The 17,823-nt window shown below is 40.3% G+C and overlaps 1 protein-coding gene across 2 annotated transcripts in view; it reads right to left on the bottom strand.

Annotated features, from left to right (window-relative positions):
* Positions 1 to 17,823, bottom strand: part of UQCC1 (ubiquinol-cytochrome c reductase complex assembly factor 1) — a 46,958-nt gene that overhangs the window by 12,449 nt on the left and 16,686 nt on the right. For both annotated transcript variants that reach the window (XR_015277133.1, XM_023940086.2), the window contains exons 6-7: positions 15,859 to 15,916; positions 9,864 to 9,972 (exon numbers count right to left, since the gene is read on the bottom strand). Coding sequence is in view for 1 of the 2 variants with exons in the window: in XM_023940086.2 (XP_023795854.2) it covers positions 9,864 to 9,972; positions 15,859 to 15,916 (167 nt within the window). In the remaining variant the exon portion in view is untranslated. The remainder of the gene's footprint in view (positions 1 to 9,863; positions 9,973 to 15,858; positions 15,917 to 17,823) is intronic.

Below are 17,823 nucleotides of genomic sequence, written 5' to 3'. Positions count from 1 at the left end.
AAACACTGAGGAAACTTTTCAGGATGAAATGAGGAAGAAGATGGTGGAGAGGTAAAATCACAAATGGTATCAAGCAGATAAACAAGGAATTATTGTCCACTGTTTCTCATTAAAAAAATATGTGGAAAAGTATCTAAAGAAATGACCAAATAATATTTTAAAATGTAGGTGTTTTCTCTTGCAATGCATTTAAGTGGCAGAAGTCATTGCCACAGGGCATTAAAGAGCAAAAAATATGGAAGAGGTAACAAAGGGCTGCACATTCCTGGAGGATTTTTGTCAGTGATCCCGAACCGGCAGTCCCAGTCTCAGGTTACTCGTTAGTGAATGCCAGGAAAATGTACCAGAAGGAACTGACCCACAGCTCTGTTTCTTATCCTTTATCCCAAATATCTCTGGCCATTGGCAGCCACAGCACACACTGGATCTTCATCTGACAGGAGAAGGAATCCTGAGCATGTTCAGCTTTGTCCATTTTTTGCTGACCTTTGCAGATATTTGCTGGTATCTCTCCTGTCTGTGTCTCTGTGCTTTCCTGCCCTGACTTCCAGCAGGACAGGCACAGCTCATTAGATGATCCTGGACATCAGACATCAGGTCACTTTGCTGACTTGGCAGGGATTTCACCTGAAAAGTGCTAGTGCTATTAAAAAACCTGCTCCCTTTACCATAGCCTTTAATACCCTCATGGGAAGAGGCTACATTTTATGTAGTAATATGAGCAAGAATGATCCTGCTCATACCAAACAGGTCATCCTCCCCTAGGGGAAAAAGAGTAAGAACACAAAAAAACATTCTTTCTCCAGAATTTGGACCAGAACAAGTTTCTGTTGGAGGGGAGCAGAAAGGCACCCATCTCCTCTCCTAAAAAAAACTGTCAATAAAAAAGTTCATTTCATGTAAAATGCAGTGACAACTGCTGGAGTCCATACAATTAGTCAGCAATTAACCAGCCTAATCCTTAGTGCTACAACCTTTATCGAGTGACAGGATAAATGCAAATACTCACAATTACTATCACCTTTTCAAATTCATTTCTGTTGTGCCTGGCAGACTGGCTGATTTGTGTTTGTTCCATCAGCCTCCCCACTCCCTCCTAGTAGGGCCCTGCTCGTACGTGACCTGTTTGACATTCTCCCATCAGTTCCACATTTGGGTAAATTCTAATTTGAAGTCACATTGCTTTCACCTTCTACCAGTATTCTGCACCTTCTGGTTTCAATCATAAGCTGAGAAAAACCCGATTTCCCCAAGCATTCCTCCTCCCCAGGGCTTCAAACACACACAGGCCACAGAACAGTTAACAGTTAAATATTTTCTTGCCAATATTTTAAGAGTGCAGAAGGTTCCAAATTGCTGGTAAAATAAACAATGCCAGACTGTGAAAACTCCTGCCTGCCATATACTCTGATGTTAACAAGAGTTTCTTTATTACTGTAACCTTTCAGAAGAGAACAAAAATTATTTCTCTACCCTAGTTCTGCCCTCAAGTAAAAGGCAAAGGAGGAAAGTGAACCATGAAAATGCTGCATGGTAAGATATTATGAGTCTTCCATCTTACTTCTGCATTTCATTCAGATTCAATGCTGCTGTGAATAAATAAACTTCCAGAAGATCCTAAAAGCATGACAAGGATTTTAAGAAGACAAAATCTTCCTTACAGTTTCCTGAATAACATGGATTAAACCTATATATGAGTTATCTTCCCTCTTGCAAGGACATAATAAAACAGGAAATACAAAAGGGCAAATTCAGGATGCTCTCAAGGAGACACATTATTTTTAAGCTCTTGGTACCTGGCTTTGTCCTCTGGGGCTTTAGTCCTGCATTTCCACCAATTACAGGGGCTTTGGCACTTCTCCACTTTTAAAAAATGAAGTGTTCAAACAGCATCTCCAAACAGAATTTCTGATACTCAGCATCAATGAGACAAATCACTCCAAAGTTCAGGAGACACCCCTAAAGCCCCTGCTCACCCACAGGCCTGCCTGCTGGTCCCTGCCAGATCCTTCTGGATGCCTAAGCCCTGTGACAATCCATTTAGACCAGTGTTGCTCATTTCACATTGACCAAAGCTCTACTGACCCCATCTCCCATCCACGACATCCCAACCATAAAACTGTCCCATTTATGTGCACTTATTCTCCTGGCCTCAAGGCCTCCAGACTAACTTGAAAATCAACATGATGAACGCTTTCCTATTGACAAACTGAGATCTCCAAGATTAGACATGTTGGTATTTTAAGCTTTGGCATTATTTCCTGACCTTTGAATGAAATAAAAATATTCAGGCTCTTACAGAAGTGTAATGGTAATTAACTAATTAATTAACTAATTATTAGAGATAAAGAAAATGCTGTGTAAGACCAGAAAGAGAAGAGAAAGACCGAGGACAGAAAAAGGAATATAATCCACTGAGGTGACCAGACCAGACTGGAAAACTGAAAAGCACTTCAGTTTCCCTAGATGTGTACAGAAGTATCCTATGCTGCTGCTTTACTAGGGTTGTAAAAGCAGAGGAGCCTGCAAGTGTGGAAGCAGGCACTCTGATTACTGCAGGGATTGCACTTGCACACCCTGAGCATTATCTTTTGTTCTCCCATGGAAGCAGTTAGCAAAAGCAGTTAAAAAAATAAAAAAAGTTTCAAAGAGCTGCCAGTTCTGTAAATGGATAAAATGGGCCAGAGAATTCAGAAAATGGAAGCAAAAAATAAACCAAGCTCTACTAAGAAATACAAGACTCACTCTCGAAGTAGAAGCAGAAGATATCAGTGACTTTCTAAATGCAGAGGAAAGCACAAGCAATAATGTGATTAAAATGTATGGGAACAACAGAGAAGCTCTCAATGGTTTGTGTGGTTTGATTTAGAACAGACTCTGGTCTTGGTATTATTTCTTTTTTATGAAGGAGCTTAAAAGCATATTCTAGGGAAGAACCTTTCCCTATATAATGGACATAGAATAATATAATACTGAAAAATACATAATACTGAAAAAAAAGGTATCTCTGGAAAAGGTGCCACAAGGCAGCTTCCAGCACAATTCCTGCAGGCACTCAAGCAAGGCACAGAACAGGCCAACAACACCACCTTACAGTAACAGGATCCAACACATCTGGGAAATTTAAATTGATTTTTTTGTGCCAAAATTATTTTTTTTATGCCAGAAAACTGGTGCAGGCCAGCTGAAAAAAACCCAAGCATTTATTATACCTTGATTTCAATACCAGGTATCCTCAGCAAGGCCCAAACATTTCACCCAGGTGTGCTGGTTCCACAGATGCTGTCTCTAGAACAACTCCATCACAAACAACCTGATGCAGAGATCCATACTTCAAAGCTCCATGTGCTGGTAAAGCTACATTTGCATCATTACAGTTTGTTCCAGACATCATTACAGTTGAGATAATTCAAGGTAACATTCCATACATGTGCACTATCCTAAATATTTAAGTTATTAAGATTTCCAGAATCAAATTTACTGAATTTTCTCTGGAAAAGTATCTACTATTATTTATTTATGAAATGAAAAAGCACTGGAAACTTTATGTGAACTTTCAAGTTCTTTGAGAAAAGATCAAGGGTTGATGAACTTTCTTTTTGTGATGTTCTTGAAACAATAACTTCAGGTAAAACTAATCATACAATATCTAGTATCCTATTAAAAAAAACCCACAAAAAATATAAAGAACAATTTTGGATCTCACTATTTTGGCATGGGTTTCATTTATTTGATTTTTTTAAAGTAAACACAAGAAATTGGAGAAATTTTATATATTCCAAGTGGTCATCAAAAATCGTAACATTTTTGTCCTTAAAATATCCTAGTAAAGCATTTCAAAATATACATAGATAATTTAAAACTCAAACTTCTCTTCTTTAGTTTTATAAGTTTTTAAAAACCTTTTTCAACTGTACTGAACACTATCCTCTGTCTCATATCCCAGTCCATTTCCCCAAAACAAAATCAGTACCTTCTCTGCCATGATTTGCTTCAGTACATTCCCTTCATCCCAACTCCCCATTCCAGCCCCAAAATACTGCACTCTCTTTGCTTCTGCCCCATTCTCTCTCAAAAATGTAGTTTCACTCCTGTGCATCCAAAATCAACTTCATGATTTCCCATCAGATTTTAGAGGCAGGCTGGAGAGGAGCCCTGAACACCTCAGTACAGCAGTTTCCCACTTCAATTCAGACAAAGATCAAGTTCTGTTTTAAAATTGTGTCCATCTTACACCCTGTCCTCTCATCCTCTAAAGCCATTCTACAACTTGCTGGTCTCACCTTGACAATGCCTTCTGAGTCTTTAGTTACAAGGGTCAAACATTTTGTTCTCCACAATAAGAATAACTTAAGCAGAATTAAGCTGAGTTTAAGAAATTCTGTAGCTTCTGTAAGGTAAATTGGCATTTTTGATCAACTGAAATTTTCTAATTGTGGAAAGAGTACCAAGACAAAAAATGGTGTTCAAGTTCCCAGAGCCAAATTCATCTCTCACATTTATTGATTCTGATTCTGTTACTTCAGATGTACATGAGTGTAATTGAGAGCAAATTATGGGTCACTGGGTATAAACAGCTCTAGCTAAAAGTGCAACAAAGGCTGTATTGTGCTACACACAGCAGAGCCAATAAACGAATTCAAAAGACACCTAGATATATTCCTGGGGAAAAAAAAAAAAAAAAAAAAAAGAGGGTAGGAGTCTAAGTTGTCTGGTGGGAACACAGGAAAGTGAGATTATGATAAATTAAAACAGGTTTGGGACACTGGGCTGGACAGCCCCTCCTAGTCCTATCTCTTTTAGAACATTTATTCATTATAAAATGAATTGTCATTTTGCACTGAAAACAACTTTAATTAATTTCAGCAGCAGAATGCCACTACAAAATACACGACCAAGGCAGGTAAAGTGAGCCTACAACCACTTACAAGTATTAGAATAAAGCCTGATGGATCTTCCTGAAACACCATAGGATTTGCACCCAAAAGTATTATTGTGGGATGCTTGGAGGAGGAAGAAAGGGAGTTGGGGGTTTTCTGGTTTGGGATTTTTTGAATGGTTGAAAGTCTTTTCTTTATTCTTTTTTTTTTTATTTTACCCTCATATCTCTTGTCCTGGTACCAGCTGAAATCCTGTTCCGGGGAACACCTACATGTCCTTCCTATCAACCCTGCAGCTTCATCTAAGGGCATTAAAACACACTTAAACATTTATAACAACTTTTAAATCCACACAGTTACTAAAGCACAATATGGAGATCAGACAGGTGAATTCTCAGGTGGCTCCAGAACTTCCTGAGGGAGAAAACAGCATCAATGTCTGGTCATGAGAGAATTCCCTTTCCAGACTGATGAGGCAGCTGCCAGCTTGCACAGTATAAATCTATTCCCTGCAAGCCACAAGGTGGAGATCTCTGGCAAAGCAGGATCCAAAGGAAGTCTTTTACCCAGCCTAATGTTACTATTAACACTTGGAGCCATTGCATCAAGCCAATTTTTCTGTTTGTTTTTAAAGTTTGATAGAAATGTCACTAGTGGAAAAATTAAGTAAAGAGCACTGGTTAGCCACAGAACTGGACACACCTGGCTGCAAACCCACCAAAAGAGACTGACTTCATTAGTACTAGGGACAGCAGAGTAAAATTTATATCTGAAATATGCCTGCACCAGTAGAATTTGCTGAGGCCACAGACTCTCTCTGTGTTTTTACAGCTGCATCAAGTTTGGGTTTCTGACTCTTGCCGACATTCAGGAGTGCTGAAGGAGCTCAGACTAACAGGTCCCAAAACTTTGTAGCAGAGATTTAGATCTCAGCAGTTTTAACAACCAGGTTTTGAAATAATACAAACTCAATTTGGAGCTGGAGCTGATGTAAATTTGCAATTAAAATGCTTTACATTCTACCCCTTTCAGCTCCAATGAACCACTTAAGAGCAGATGGCACATTTCAATAAACCATCAGCATCACTTCAGTAATACAGTGTCCATTTTCTGCATCAAGTGCTGGCATTGTTGCTAGATTGGAAGCAAGCTAAAAACCTGCAACTTTGTATGTCAGCAAGTTGAACTAATTGCATCCAGCCTGCAATTCCATCCAGGTGCTCACTTGTACCACAATACTTGTCACTTGTACCACAATACAGGAATCAGAGTTAAATCTTGATCTCTGATACACTGCATGAGAGAAAAGGCAAAGAACGGAATTTCCCAACCTCCTAGGATCTATGCAGATGATAATTTAGTTCTCTGAACATATTCAGTAAAGTTCATGTACCTTACTTCTGAGAAAGATCAGATTCTGAAATTTAAAAGCATCAACACAGGGGCATTAATGTCATCTTCTTTTTATCTACTATTCTTGATGCATTTGACCACCTTCTTTTGGAGATAGAATATTTACTGATTGCAGTACTACATTACTTGAAAATAAATTGCTGTTACACATATCCCTCCATCAGGCCACAAACCCTCTGTCCTTACCTCAGCTTCAGTTTAAAAAAATCATTAGGGATAAAGAGGTGAAGATCAATAAAACAAATGTAGAACTTGGAAAACTGCCCTTTATTGGTCACCCAAAACTTCTTAGCAAAACTCAAAACTTAGCAATTGCTAAAGGTGAGAAGTGAGAAAGATTTCAGTCAGGGTACAGCTCTGTGAAGGGAAGGAAGGTGAGTGGAGAAGAGTGAACAAGCATGGAAAAAACAGAAACTGCCTATTCAGGGGCATGAGTGAAGTGGGATATGAAGCCAGAATCACTGGCACTGATGAAGGAAAATAAAGCAGTGATAAGGAGCAAGGGAACTGGTAACATTTTCAAACATCAGTGCATAGATAATTTTCATCTAACATACAATAAATACTACCAGAATAGATCAAGAAATTTGTTCATCTCAACAAAATCCTAGAAATTTTGGGTTGAAGGTACCTCAAAGCTCATGTCCTTCCACCCCCTGCCATGGGCAGGGTCACCTTCCACTAGCCCAGGTTGCTCCAAGCCCCGTCCAGCCTGGCCTTGGATGCTTCCAGGGATGCAGGGGCAGCCACAGCTTCTCTGGGCACCCTGTGCCAGGGCCTGCCCACCCTGACAGGGAAAACTTCCTTCTGTATGCTAACCTAAATTCCCTCCCTTTCAATGTGAAGCCATCCCCCCTTGTCCTGGCACTGCAGTTCCTGAGGAAGGGTCCCTCTCTGGCTTCCTTGTATCCTCTTCAGATTCTGGACAGGTGCTGGAAGGTCTCCACACAACCTTCTCTCCTCCAGCCTCAACAGCCCCAGCTTTCTCAGCCTGTCACCACAGGGGACTGACTATGAATAATGACTGAATGATCATTAATAAATAAAAGATTAAAAAAACCCAAACCAAAACAAACTACTGCAAGATAATGAAAGCCCTCACTAAGACTACAGTGAAAAGAATAGCCCTGATTTCCAAATTTAGCCCCAGGAGAGTGGACTCTGCTCTCACCCCCTCAATGCCTGCTCAGAGTTCACTTCTCACTCAAGGAGGCTGATTAAACCAAGGGGCATCTGTGCAGCTCAGCTGTACTAAATATACACAGGTGTAACTGCAGATTAATCCCTGAAATGTGCAGGTTCTTCCTCTGAGTATCTGCTATGGCCACATAAAGGCTGTGTTAGCACCAGTCTGGTGTATTATAGGAATCACAGTACTGCAAGCTAAGCAGACTGGAGATTCCACTGCACAGTCATTCCTACAAAGACTGCACAATTTAAATTCAAGGATAAACTAACCAGATGCCTAACCTGACAGGGCAGGGAATGAATGGCATTCCAGCAACTTCAGAGCTTCTTGCAGTTGCATCACACAGCAACCATACTACTGCAAAATGCATGTATGAACACTTCAGGGTACAGACTGGATGAAAATATAGACACTGATGGGTTTTTTATACTTCAGGGAATTTTGTGCAGCAATGGAATAGTTTAGTTTGCATAAAAGGAAACCCTGTGCATCCCTTTAGAAAGAACTGACTCTAAGCACTATCTTTTTTCCCCTAAGGTTTACTGTAAAGCTCTCAATACAGGCCTAACCTGCAGCATCCTTCAGTTTGGAGCCCTGTATTACTAGGAAAGGCAGCAAACAGCCAGCTTTGCTCCTCTTTGCTGTCTGCTGCTTCCAACCCTGCAGAGAAAACTACAAGCTTGCACTTTGTTCATGGAAGACAAAATTAGGGTCAAAAGAAAAAGACAATCATTTTCTGTTCCAAAGGTTCATTTTCTCCATGGAATCAGACAGATACTTTCAGGTGCTTTGGAAGGTGACATGTTTAGCTGGGGTTTGTTTAGGGTTTGGGGGGGATTTTGCTTTTCAAAAAGAACCTTAAATTTACACCCAGAGTAAATAACTGAGCTGTGTATAGTTCCTAGAGAAAGCAGAATCAACCAGCAGTATGATATGGAAGGCATTGGATGAAGACAAAAATGCAGAAGCTCTTTCATTCAGTCTTTTCCTCCAGTACATCTGATTTGTCAGGTTCACTCACACTGCCCTACCAGAAAGAGATACCAGAGTTCCCTCAATGGAATTTGAGGGAACTCTGGTATTATTATGGCTTATTAATCTAAGCACATTAATATAGAGAAAAATTCTCAGATATAAAAATTTAGATTTAATTCAAAAGAAGATTAACAGGATGTCATCTTTAAAAGCAACATGTAACAAAGAAAACCTGTGGAATTCCCAACAACCAGGAACAAACCCTACTGCTAAAGGACTAATTGAAGTTATACCAGAACTAACACCTTCTAAAACCACATACAAACAAAAGAATCAGAGAGAAACTTCTTGAATTACTAATGTGGTCACATCCCAAATCCTAACTCACTGATTAATTCCCCTGTCTGGCACCACCAGAAACACTCTGGCAGCTTCTCTAATAGAACTGACAACTAAAGCTTGACAATACGCCATTAATTACTGCTATATGAAAACTGTCACTTCTCTAACAGCGTAATTAATTTTTCTCATAGACTAACCTCTATTTAATCACTGAACAGTTCTCTTCCTTTTTGACAACACAGAAGATCTTTGCCAGCCCTGTTCTCCCACAAGTGCCCTGAACACAGGCAGCCTCACCTGTATCACTGCCCCTGCAATGCCTTCTCTTCAGGCAATCACCAACACAGGGCTGGAGAAACACATTTTCATATTTAAAGTACAGAAATTACTATTACCACCAACTACCATAACCTTCCTCAGAACAGGCCAGAATGATCCAACCTTCCTCTTCCTTCAAACTTGCAAATGAACTCTCCTTGGAACTACTCTCTCCTTAGAAGGTTCTTGTTTTGGGGTGGGGGGATATTGGTAGTTTTTTTGGGGTTTTTTGTTTTTTGTGTCAGGTATAATGAGAATCCAAAATGAAAAATACACTAAGGACTAGGTACAGTCATGTGCAGGAACCTGACAAAAAACCCTTGTTGGTTAATTTTCATTTTACCACTTTAGATACAGACAAAGCTCAGAGTTCTGCTGGAATTACTAAAGTTGTAGCTATAGATTTGGCACCAGTCAAATTCCTCCCTACCCCAGCTGCTTATTCCTATCCCCATTCTGTTCTAGCAGCATCCTTTTCTGCAATCACATGGCAATTCATTTAGGAAATGAATTAATTTCAGACCAATCAATACCTTTATCCAGGCCACAATGCACTTTCAGAAACAAGGTCAGTGGCTCAATACAGCAGCTGAGGGAATGGTCAGGAGTGAGGGCTGCAGGTACCAGCTTAAGTTAGCAAAGGAATCAACAAGGTTGATTCTCAGGCATTTTTCTAAGATATTTAAACCCAAGAAAACACTGAAAGATGGGAACCATCAGGATTAACACCACCAGAGAGGACTTACCCCCATCACCTTCCCACGCTGTTCCACGTCCTCCCACATGCAGTGAACGATGTAGCGGCACATGTACTTCCCTGTGCGGCCCTCCTGCTTCAGCCGCACCAGGCACATCCTGCAAGAGCACACACCAGTCAGAGCTCCTGGGCTTTTTTAAAAAAAGAGAGAGTAAATGAAATACATTCCAGCTCATTTAAGATTTTTCTTATGGTGATTTTTCTTATGTTTGTGATCAGGAGAAAAATACACACTGGTTTTTTGGTTTTTTTTCAATAAACCATCACAAACATTTCCATTCTGTACTAAGGACCGGTGTCTGCTGGATTTTGGCCAATCCAGCCATGGAAGAGTGACAGTAGACTCTATTCTTGTTGACAGTACTGTAATCTAGTTAAACACTACTGCAACCTAAATTCTTCAGCCTTAAGAACACCTCACCCCCTAGAGCAGGAACACATGGCTAGTCTAATCCCAGGCTCTGAGCCAGCTGTAGCTCAGTTTGGTGCACTCAAGTGCTGGAAGAGCCCAACTAGCCAAGCTGGGAAAGCTTAAGCAAGTTACAGACTTCAACCAATCCACATTAGCAATGTCCTAAATTATTTCAGCTACAGGGGTGTTTGGACACATGTCCAGCCACCTGGCAAAACCTCCATATGCAAGACCGGCTCAGAGGTTTTTAAGTGCACTGTGAGATCTTAATGAGAATATCAGATTGAATTGTTTTACTTTTTTTTTTAAGCATCAAAACCACGTGAACTTCATTGCTGCTGTTCTGTCTACAAAATAAAAACAATCATTTTATTTTGCCCCTTATAAAACATCTGTAAAGAGCACAAACTGAAGTCCAGGCTGAATCCTCACTGAGCTGGGAACAGTCCTGTCATCTGTCCCATCTTCTCTATCTCATTCAGCAACTCCTGTGCTGAAAGAATGAAGTGCCTGTCCAGGACTGACTGAGTAGATGAGGTGATGCCCAAACACTGGAGCTGAGAGAAGCCACAGCTTTTCACAGACATGCTAGGAAGGAAACTGCTCCCAGCTCCTGTAAAACCAAGACACTGTGGATCTGGTGCACACTAACAATGGTGAATGTGCTACGAAAGCTAAAAGGAAAAGAATATTATTTGTTTGTTAGTAGGTGAATTTCTTTAGTGAATATAAGATCTACAGGCATTAAAAGTATTTGGTGACCCATGAATGCCACCTCCACAGGGAAAATCATAAACACCTGAAGTGTGCTGAGATGACCTGTCAAAGGACAGATGTCCATCTTTATTATGGGTTCCAACTTGTGTATGGCTTAGTAAAGAAAACTATTTTTTAACCTGTGAAAGAAGTAAAACTTACTGCCAGAGACAGTCAGAGACAAAAACTGAAGGCAGCAAAACATGCAGCAGTCCTCTATTCTTCTTGTTAGTCAGAAACACTATCCCACAAAAGCAATTAAGATGGTACCAAAACCAAATCCTCATTTTCTCACAGAAGGATGACAGAACTTTCTTTTCAAACAGTGGTCAGAGAACAGCTGTCAGATAACAGCTGTCCAGGTACCAGACCTTCCACATAACAAATGCAAAAAGAGCTTAGAACTTTGTTTACTTCTACCAGTTTCAAAACCTTTGTTCCCCTTGTGCATTTACATAATTGAACTGTACAAAGAAGCGAATTACTGAATTGAAAAATCTTACTCTTAACAAGTCAAAGAGAAAAAGACTCAGTTTAAAAGACTAATTTTGCACTAAGAAAAGCATTTTTATGCTTCTCTTGCTGAATAGCTGAACTCAGGGGTGAAAAACTCAAGGGCAATAAAAGCTCTCCCTGAGCATAGTGCATATAGTATCCTTATCCTGTGTGCCTCCAGTGGTGGAGAAGCAGGAGGAGAGAGCAGTGCAGAGACCAACAGGCAACAACTGGTCAGTGATGAGCTGGACCAGACTGGTGTGCAGAGGAAAACCTGCTACTCATGGACCCTAAAAGGGAGCTCTGTGTTTGGATGCACAGTGCTGTCAAAAAGCTGTTTCTGCAGCACCACGAGTGAGATCATGGAATTTTGCAGCTTATTTGAAAGTTTGGTAATTTGTTACTCAACCTGCTGTCTGAGGTAAGACAGCAGGTGATAAAGATAGGTGATAAAGACTCTTAAAAGTCTATAAACCCCTTAACTAGATCACAATGGTGTGAAACATTTCATCATTTCTCTGCACAGAAACATCACTTTCTCTGTAGTTTAGTCAAATACTGACTCATCTTCATCAAACCCTGAAAGGAAAATTACTCCAAACTATCTTTTGAAAGCTGTCTACCTCACACTAGTTGTTTATTATCCAACTAGGGTTGGATAATTTTTGCTGTATTTAAGTTATGCAGAGAGATTATTTTCGAAGAAAATTATACGAAAGGATAACTGAAAAGGATCAGGAGCATCTGTAACTCAACCCATGTCAGCTGAGATGCTGCAGTTTCTTAAAACAATCTCTGCTACAACTACTTCTGTCAGTGTTCCCAAAGTGCCAGACTGGCCTGAGCTGTGAGGTGTCCTGTGCCAGGCATCAAGGTGTGATGAGCCCACTAAGGTAAAGCCCACTAAGACCTTCTTGTACCTGGCCTCTCATTCCTGCTTCCTGAGTTGCTCCAGAGCAGCTATTTCTGCAGCTATGCTATAGCTGTTCAAAGAAACTACTCTGGCTTAACAACACAAGTATCAACAGCCTTTTTGGAAGGCTTTTTATTCTGTTTAACCCACTCATGAACAGCTACCAGGTTGGGAGATGGCAGTAGACACCTGAACTGACTTTTTACATCAGTTCTGTTGTGACATTACACTTCAGTGAACAATGATTACCAGCAGAATTCTGAACAGATCCTAATTAGGTTTGCATGTTCTCCTGTGCTCCAGCCTGGCCAGCTCCCCACCAGCAGACACTCTCTGTCCAGCAGACAAAACCCAGCCTGGCTGTGCAACCTCCTCTCCCCTGAGGCCTTTGTTTAGGCTGTTGTAGCCCATTCCCTCATGTTAAGGCAGGATCAGCTAAATGCTGGAGACATTTCAAATAAACTTGTTCTTAAAATCTCTCTCAAGCAAAAGTATTCTGATGCAATTAAGACATAAAACAGAGTTTATTCCCTTTCTTCTGAAGCACCACATTTCAAAATGGTACTGTATCCTGAGGATTCCCTGTGCAAATCAGACAAATCTTTTCCTGCAGGAACTGTTTTCTACATACACTTGGTGGCTCTTATTCTCCTCTGGACTTCCTCAGGCTGATCAAAACCTTCCTAAGTGTAGTTTTCCTTCAGAAAAACAATGCTTAGATGAACTTTTGCAACAATCTCAGAGTATTTCAGAACAGGAATTGTAGCATCACTCTATTTGATCCTAAATACTTCAGAGATGTCACCATGCTTGGTCTGGTGAAAATATGAAGGGAGCTCTAGGTATCTACATGACAAATACTGAACCAAGACATTCCTCAGCAGTCACCCAAGTAATTTCTTTGGTGGTTTGGTAGCAGCTCAATTCATGGACTCATTCACTGGATTCAGTCAATACTCCATTTAGATGTATGCAAAAATGCAAACCCAGAAGAAGAAAAAAAGAGCTTTTCTAAAGGTCTGGATTTCTAAATATAAATCACGAGTCCTCCTCACATCAGAGGTGTGAAGTAACAGAATTAGCCTACAAAAACATGATACTCAGCAAAGAATAATCATGGGTTGGTTTTCTAAGTAATATTGATGGGTTGACTTTTTAAAGCATCATTTTAGCACTGCATTGGAAGGCACTGGAGTGTTTCTAAAGGAACATTATCTTGAAAGAAGTTTGCAAAAGCAGAGGCTAAACATGAGAGCCTGAATTCCTCTATTTTTGAGTGGGGTCAGTAGGAACATTCTATTCACAGACAAGAAGAAGTAAGGGCCAAAGATTCAAAGAGAACCCACCAGAATGTATAACACAACAATGTGCCCTGACAAGCACCTTAAGTCTGTAAAAGCTGGGATGCAAAAAGCATGGAAAAATTGACTAAAATATGTTGGGCAATGGCAACAGTAAGAAAAGGAGATAAAGTTTACCAAAGAAGGGAAAATTCTCATCTTCTCTGGCCCCAGAAAACACTCTAAATCAGTTGAAACTAAGCTGCTGAAGAAGGAAGACAGTAAGAAGTAAGCACATAATAAAGTCATGCAGACTGCTCTGCTAGGGGGGAACAGGAGCAGATGGTGATCAGAATCTCCTGTCAGGTTTATTGCCATTAGATCAGGAAGATTTCTAGCCCCTGAGGCAAACGGTCCAGCAGGAAAGACAGAGAACTGGAGCCTTCAGACAGGGGTCAGATGTCCTTGACCTTGTCAAAGCTAGCAGAAGCTCCTGCTCCCACTTTTCTGAGGTCAAACTGCCTAAAGGAAAAGAATCCCAGAGAACACAGCAATAAACCTGCCTGGGTAAGGAAAGTATGTCATGGCAGGATGCTGGTCACTGATCTCATCACAAGCAAAGCCTACAGCATTTCCAAACGATCCAGGTGGTGAGCAGGCCTGTCACAGGCTTCTCTATGTCCTGGAATATCAAACCAGATCTCTTATTTGTGGTACAGAATGATGATGCTCCTTAGGAGAAGCTGCCAGGAACACAGAGAAACCAGGCTCATAGAAAAATTAACATCTTGTGCTAACCTCCACACTTGAATTTTCACTGCTGTCACAATGAAGCAGAGGGATTTTCCTGCTTGTGCAGGATATTGCTGTCAAGCTGTCCACCATATCTCACATGTAAGAGTATTTCAATTCTCCTCAGCAAATCTCTCCATAACACCACCAGCTCTTGGCCACCTCCAAAAGAAGCCAGTGTAGATTTGTTGGGATAGGATAGTGTGCCTATCCTATACCAGTTTAATCTCTGTCAAAGTTCTCTTGTTTATTTTTATAATTAATCTTCAATTTGATGCTATATATTAATCACAGGATATATTGTCCTGTCAATGAGAAATCAAGACAAAAAGTGTGTTCCCTGCAGATTCATCTTAACTCTCTTTGTTTTCCCAGATACTTACAAACAGTCTGTTTTTTAACATTTATTGCACTAGTTTTCAAAATACCTATATGAATTATTAGCTGATCAATTAATTTTTAAAGCCTTTTTCCCACAGGGAACAGTAGGAAATAAATAAACTGCAGATTTCAAGTGTCTTCCTTACTTGGTGCCACTGATTTCATTAACTGATTATAATTTCAATGATTCTGCTCATTTATTCACTCTTTAGTGTAATGAGCTTCCCCATCTTTCACTATATTGAGGAGTCAGGAAATTAAAAGGAGGGAAGGGAAAAAGAAGGAGGCAAGGAAACAAGGGACCTTAAGTGCAGCTATTTCAGTACAAACTTCCTTTCAGCCTTTGGACACCTGAACCCAAATCTATGGACTTCATTTCCCTGAAAGATCTGGCACTTAAAATATTACTGTACTCCCCTGTGCATCCTCTGACCTTTATAAGTATGTAATGCTAGATGAAAACCTGATTTTTTTGGCTACTATTTTCTCAAACGAAAAAGGGAAAAACTTCACGTTTAAGGTGCTAAATATTTTTACATCCAGCCAAGCTGGCATTCACCACCCTGCACGTACCTTTCAGAAATGAAAGAATAAATGCCAGTGCTATAATGTGTTAAATGCTTCTCATCACCACAATTCTCCCAATTTAAATGACTTTTACATAAATTTCCCAAAACACCCAAGTAGGATTTTTCCACATAGCCTGAGCAAGGCTTTTAGAAAAACTCATGGCAAAGATCATTCCACTAGTGAGGAATTTTGAGATGTAAGAGATGTCACTTCTCTATGGGACGTTTTGTTCTTCAGGAGAAAACTGCTGAAATTCAGTCACCAGTAAAATGAACACAACCTCCATTATCAACCATGGATAGAAGGCTCTACTTTTTCACACATTAAGTTGTATACAACTCCTTTTTTTGAAAATAATTGTATTACTATTTTGTTTTTCACTTACCAGACATGAAGCTGGGCTACCAGAAACCATGAATTCAAAGTATCAGGCATTTGGCACCCTTGATGAAAGGGGAAAAAAAAACAAAACAACACAAAACCAAAACAAAACATTAAAATGAACTTAATCATATTTTGTGCTTAACAAAAATTCACTGCACCAAAATCTAAAAGCATTTTAGTAATTTATTTCCAGCGATAACAGTACATACATGGAAGCAAACATCATTTACTGTCACGTTTGTGCTTAAACTCTAGAACATGCAGCCACAGGATACTGTGGATTCTGAAAGATTTCAGGTGTTTATAGCTCACTTGGATAACTTTTACAGGGGGGAAAAATTCCACAGCGGAGAATGAGACAAACATGTGGCTTCTAGCTTGGAGAGTCCCAAAGTATCAGCGAGTAACACAGAGGAATCAATGGATACTTTTCTCCATTTTTACACTCTTCCTTCCCATGTGCTGCTGTCTTCTGCCAGGGACAGAACTCTGTTACCTGGATCTCTGCTCCCACTCCACTGTTTGGATTCACTCCATAGCTGCACAGCCCACAGCACTCTGAGTGTTCCAGCCAGGCTACATTAGGATTAAACCCATCAACCAACCACAGAAATAATCTGTTTCCGGATTCAGCTCTACTCCCACAGCCACTGTTGTCCCAGAGATGGCTTGTCCATATGTGTGTTCACATGATGGATTCCCATGTGCTGTTACAATGTGAGGCCAGAGGTTTAGGCCACGTGGCACAAAAAACATAGTCCTCTTCCTCGTGCATGAAAAAAATGAATCTGTGGGTTCTGTGCATGCCAAGCCCTCCTGTCAATCTCAAACCTTCCTCCCAGGCACTTCCTGAAGAAGTTTTTAAGGCAAATCTCTAACGAGAAAGATCTGAGACAATCACCTTGGCCGACCCAGCACTTGGTGTTCTCTTCTGAGCTGTTCAAACCCAGCTGGAAGAAGGCCAGAGAGCCTTCAGAAAATCACTCTACAGTCAGATGTGCCCTAGGGAAGTCAACATCATCTTCTCTGTGCTGATTTGATTCCTTCCTTGCTCCTATACCTCTTGGCTGTCAAATATTACAAAGGAGATTCACCCAGATCATGAAGTACTACTTTCACAGCCTTTTTTATATGCCAGCTCTGGTCAGAAGAACCAAACAGATCACCACTATTCCTCCCTCCCCAGAGAGATGACTCCATCAGCCCTAGGAGGTGCCAAGCTTCAGCACAGCTGCCCATACATCACCTCTAAAACAGTACAAAGACACTAACAGTCCATGTTTGGAGATTAAATACCAGTCTCCCTCACCCTTCTACCCTTTTGGCTCTCTCATTCCTATTAGAAATAATTCCTGTGCCTAGAAATGACTACTTTGACCTAAAGCCACGCCAAGGCATCTCTAACTAGGGCAGGAGCACACAATGCCTGCATTAACCAAACCATCTCAGTAAATGACGGTTCCACAAGCAGGAGTCAAACAGTTCAGACAGAGGTTTCTCCAGTAGGAGTTCCCATGGATCAGTCCCCACCACAGAAATCACTCTGCAGTGGAAAGCAAAGCTCACACTTCCACTCCTGGAAATATGGAAAGTTTTTAAAGACCTATTCAGTACCCAGGAGGCAAGAATTTTTTCTCTAACTTTCCAAGACTTGCAATTCTATTTTTATAAATCATTTTTAACTTCTATATTTGGACTGTCTGCATGGTAGATTTAAAGGAAGAGTGGCTCCTTTAAAGCAAGAAGCTTGCCCTCAGCTAACAGCTTTGTAAAAAGAATGGAATTCTAAAATTTTTGGGGTTGGAACACCTTATTCTGGTAAACTATGTGGGGAGAATAATTTTCTGTTTTATTATAGGATGGACCATTCTCCTCAGAATAAAACTAGATAAAGAAAAAATGCCTGATAATAAAGCTACCTATGAAATTACTGTGATATTATCAGTTGGGGAATAAACCTGTTCTA

The sequence above is a fragment of the Cyanistes caeruleus genome, chromosome 16 (genome assembly GCF_971803275.1).
Source record: "Cyanistes caeruleus chromosome 16, bCyaCae1.hap1.1, whole genome shotgun sequence".
In the NCBI taxonomy this organism is placed as follows: domain Eukaryota; kingdom Metazoa; phylum Chordata; class Aves; order Passeriformes; family Paridae; genus Cyanistes; species Cyanistes caeruleus.
Note: the sequence above shows the minus strand (reverse complement) of the source record. Positions and strands in the feature narration are given on the sequence as shown.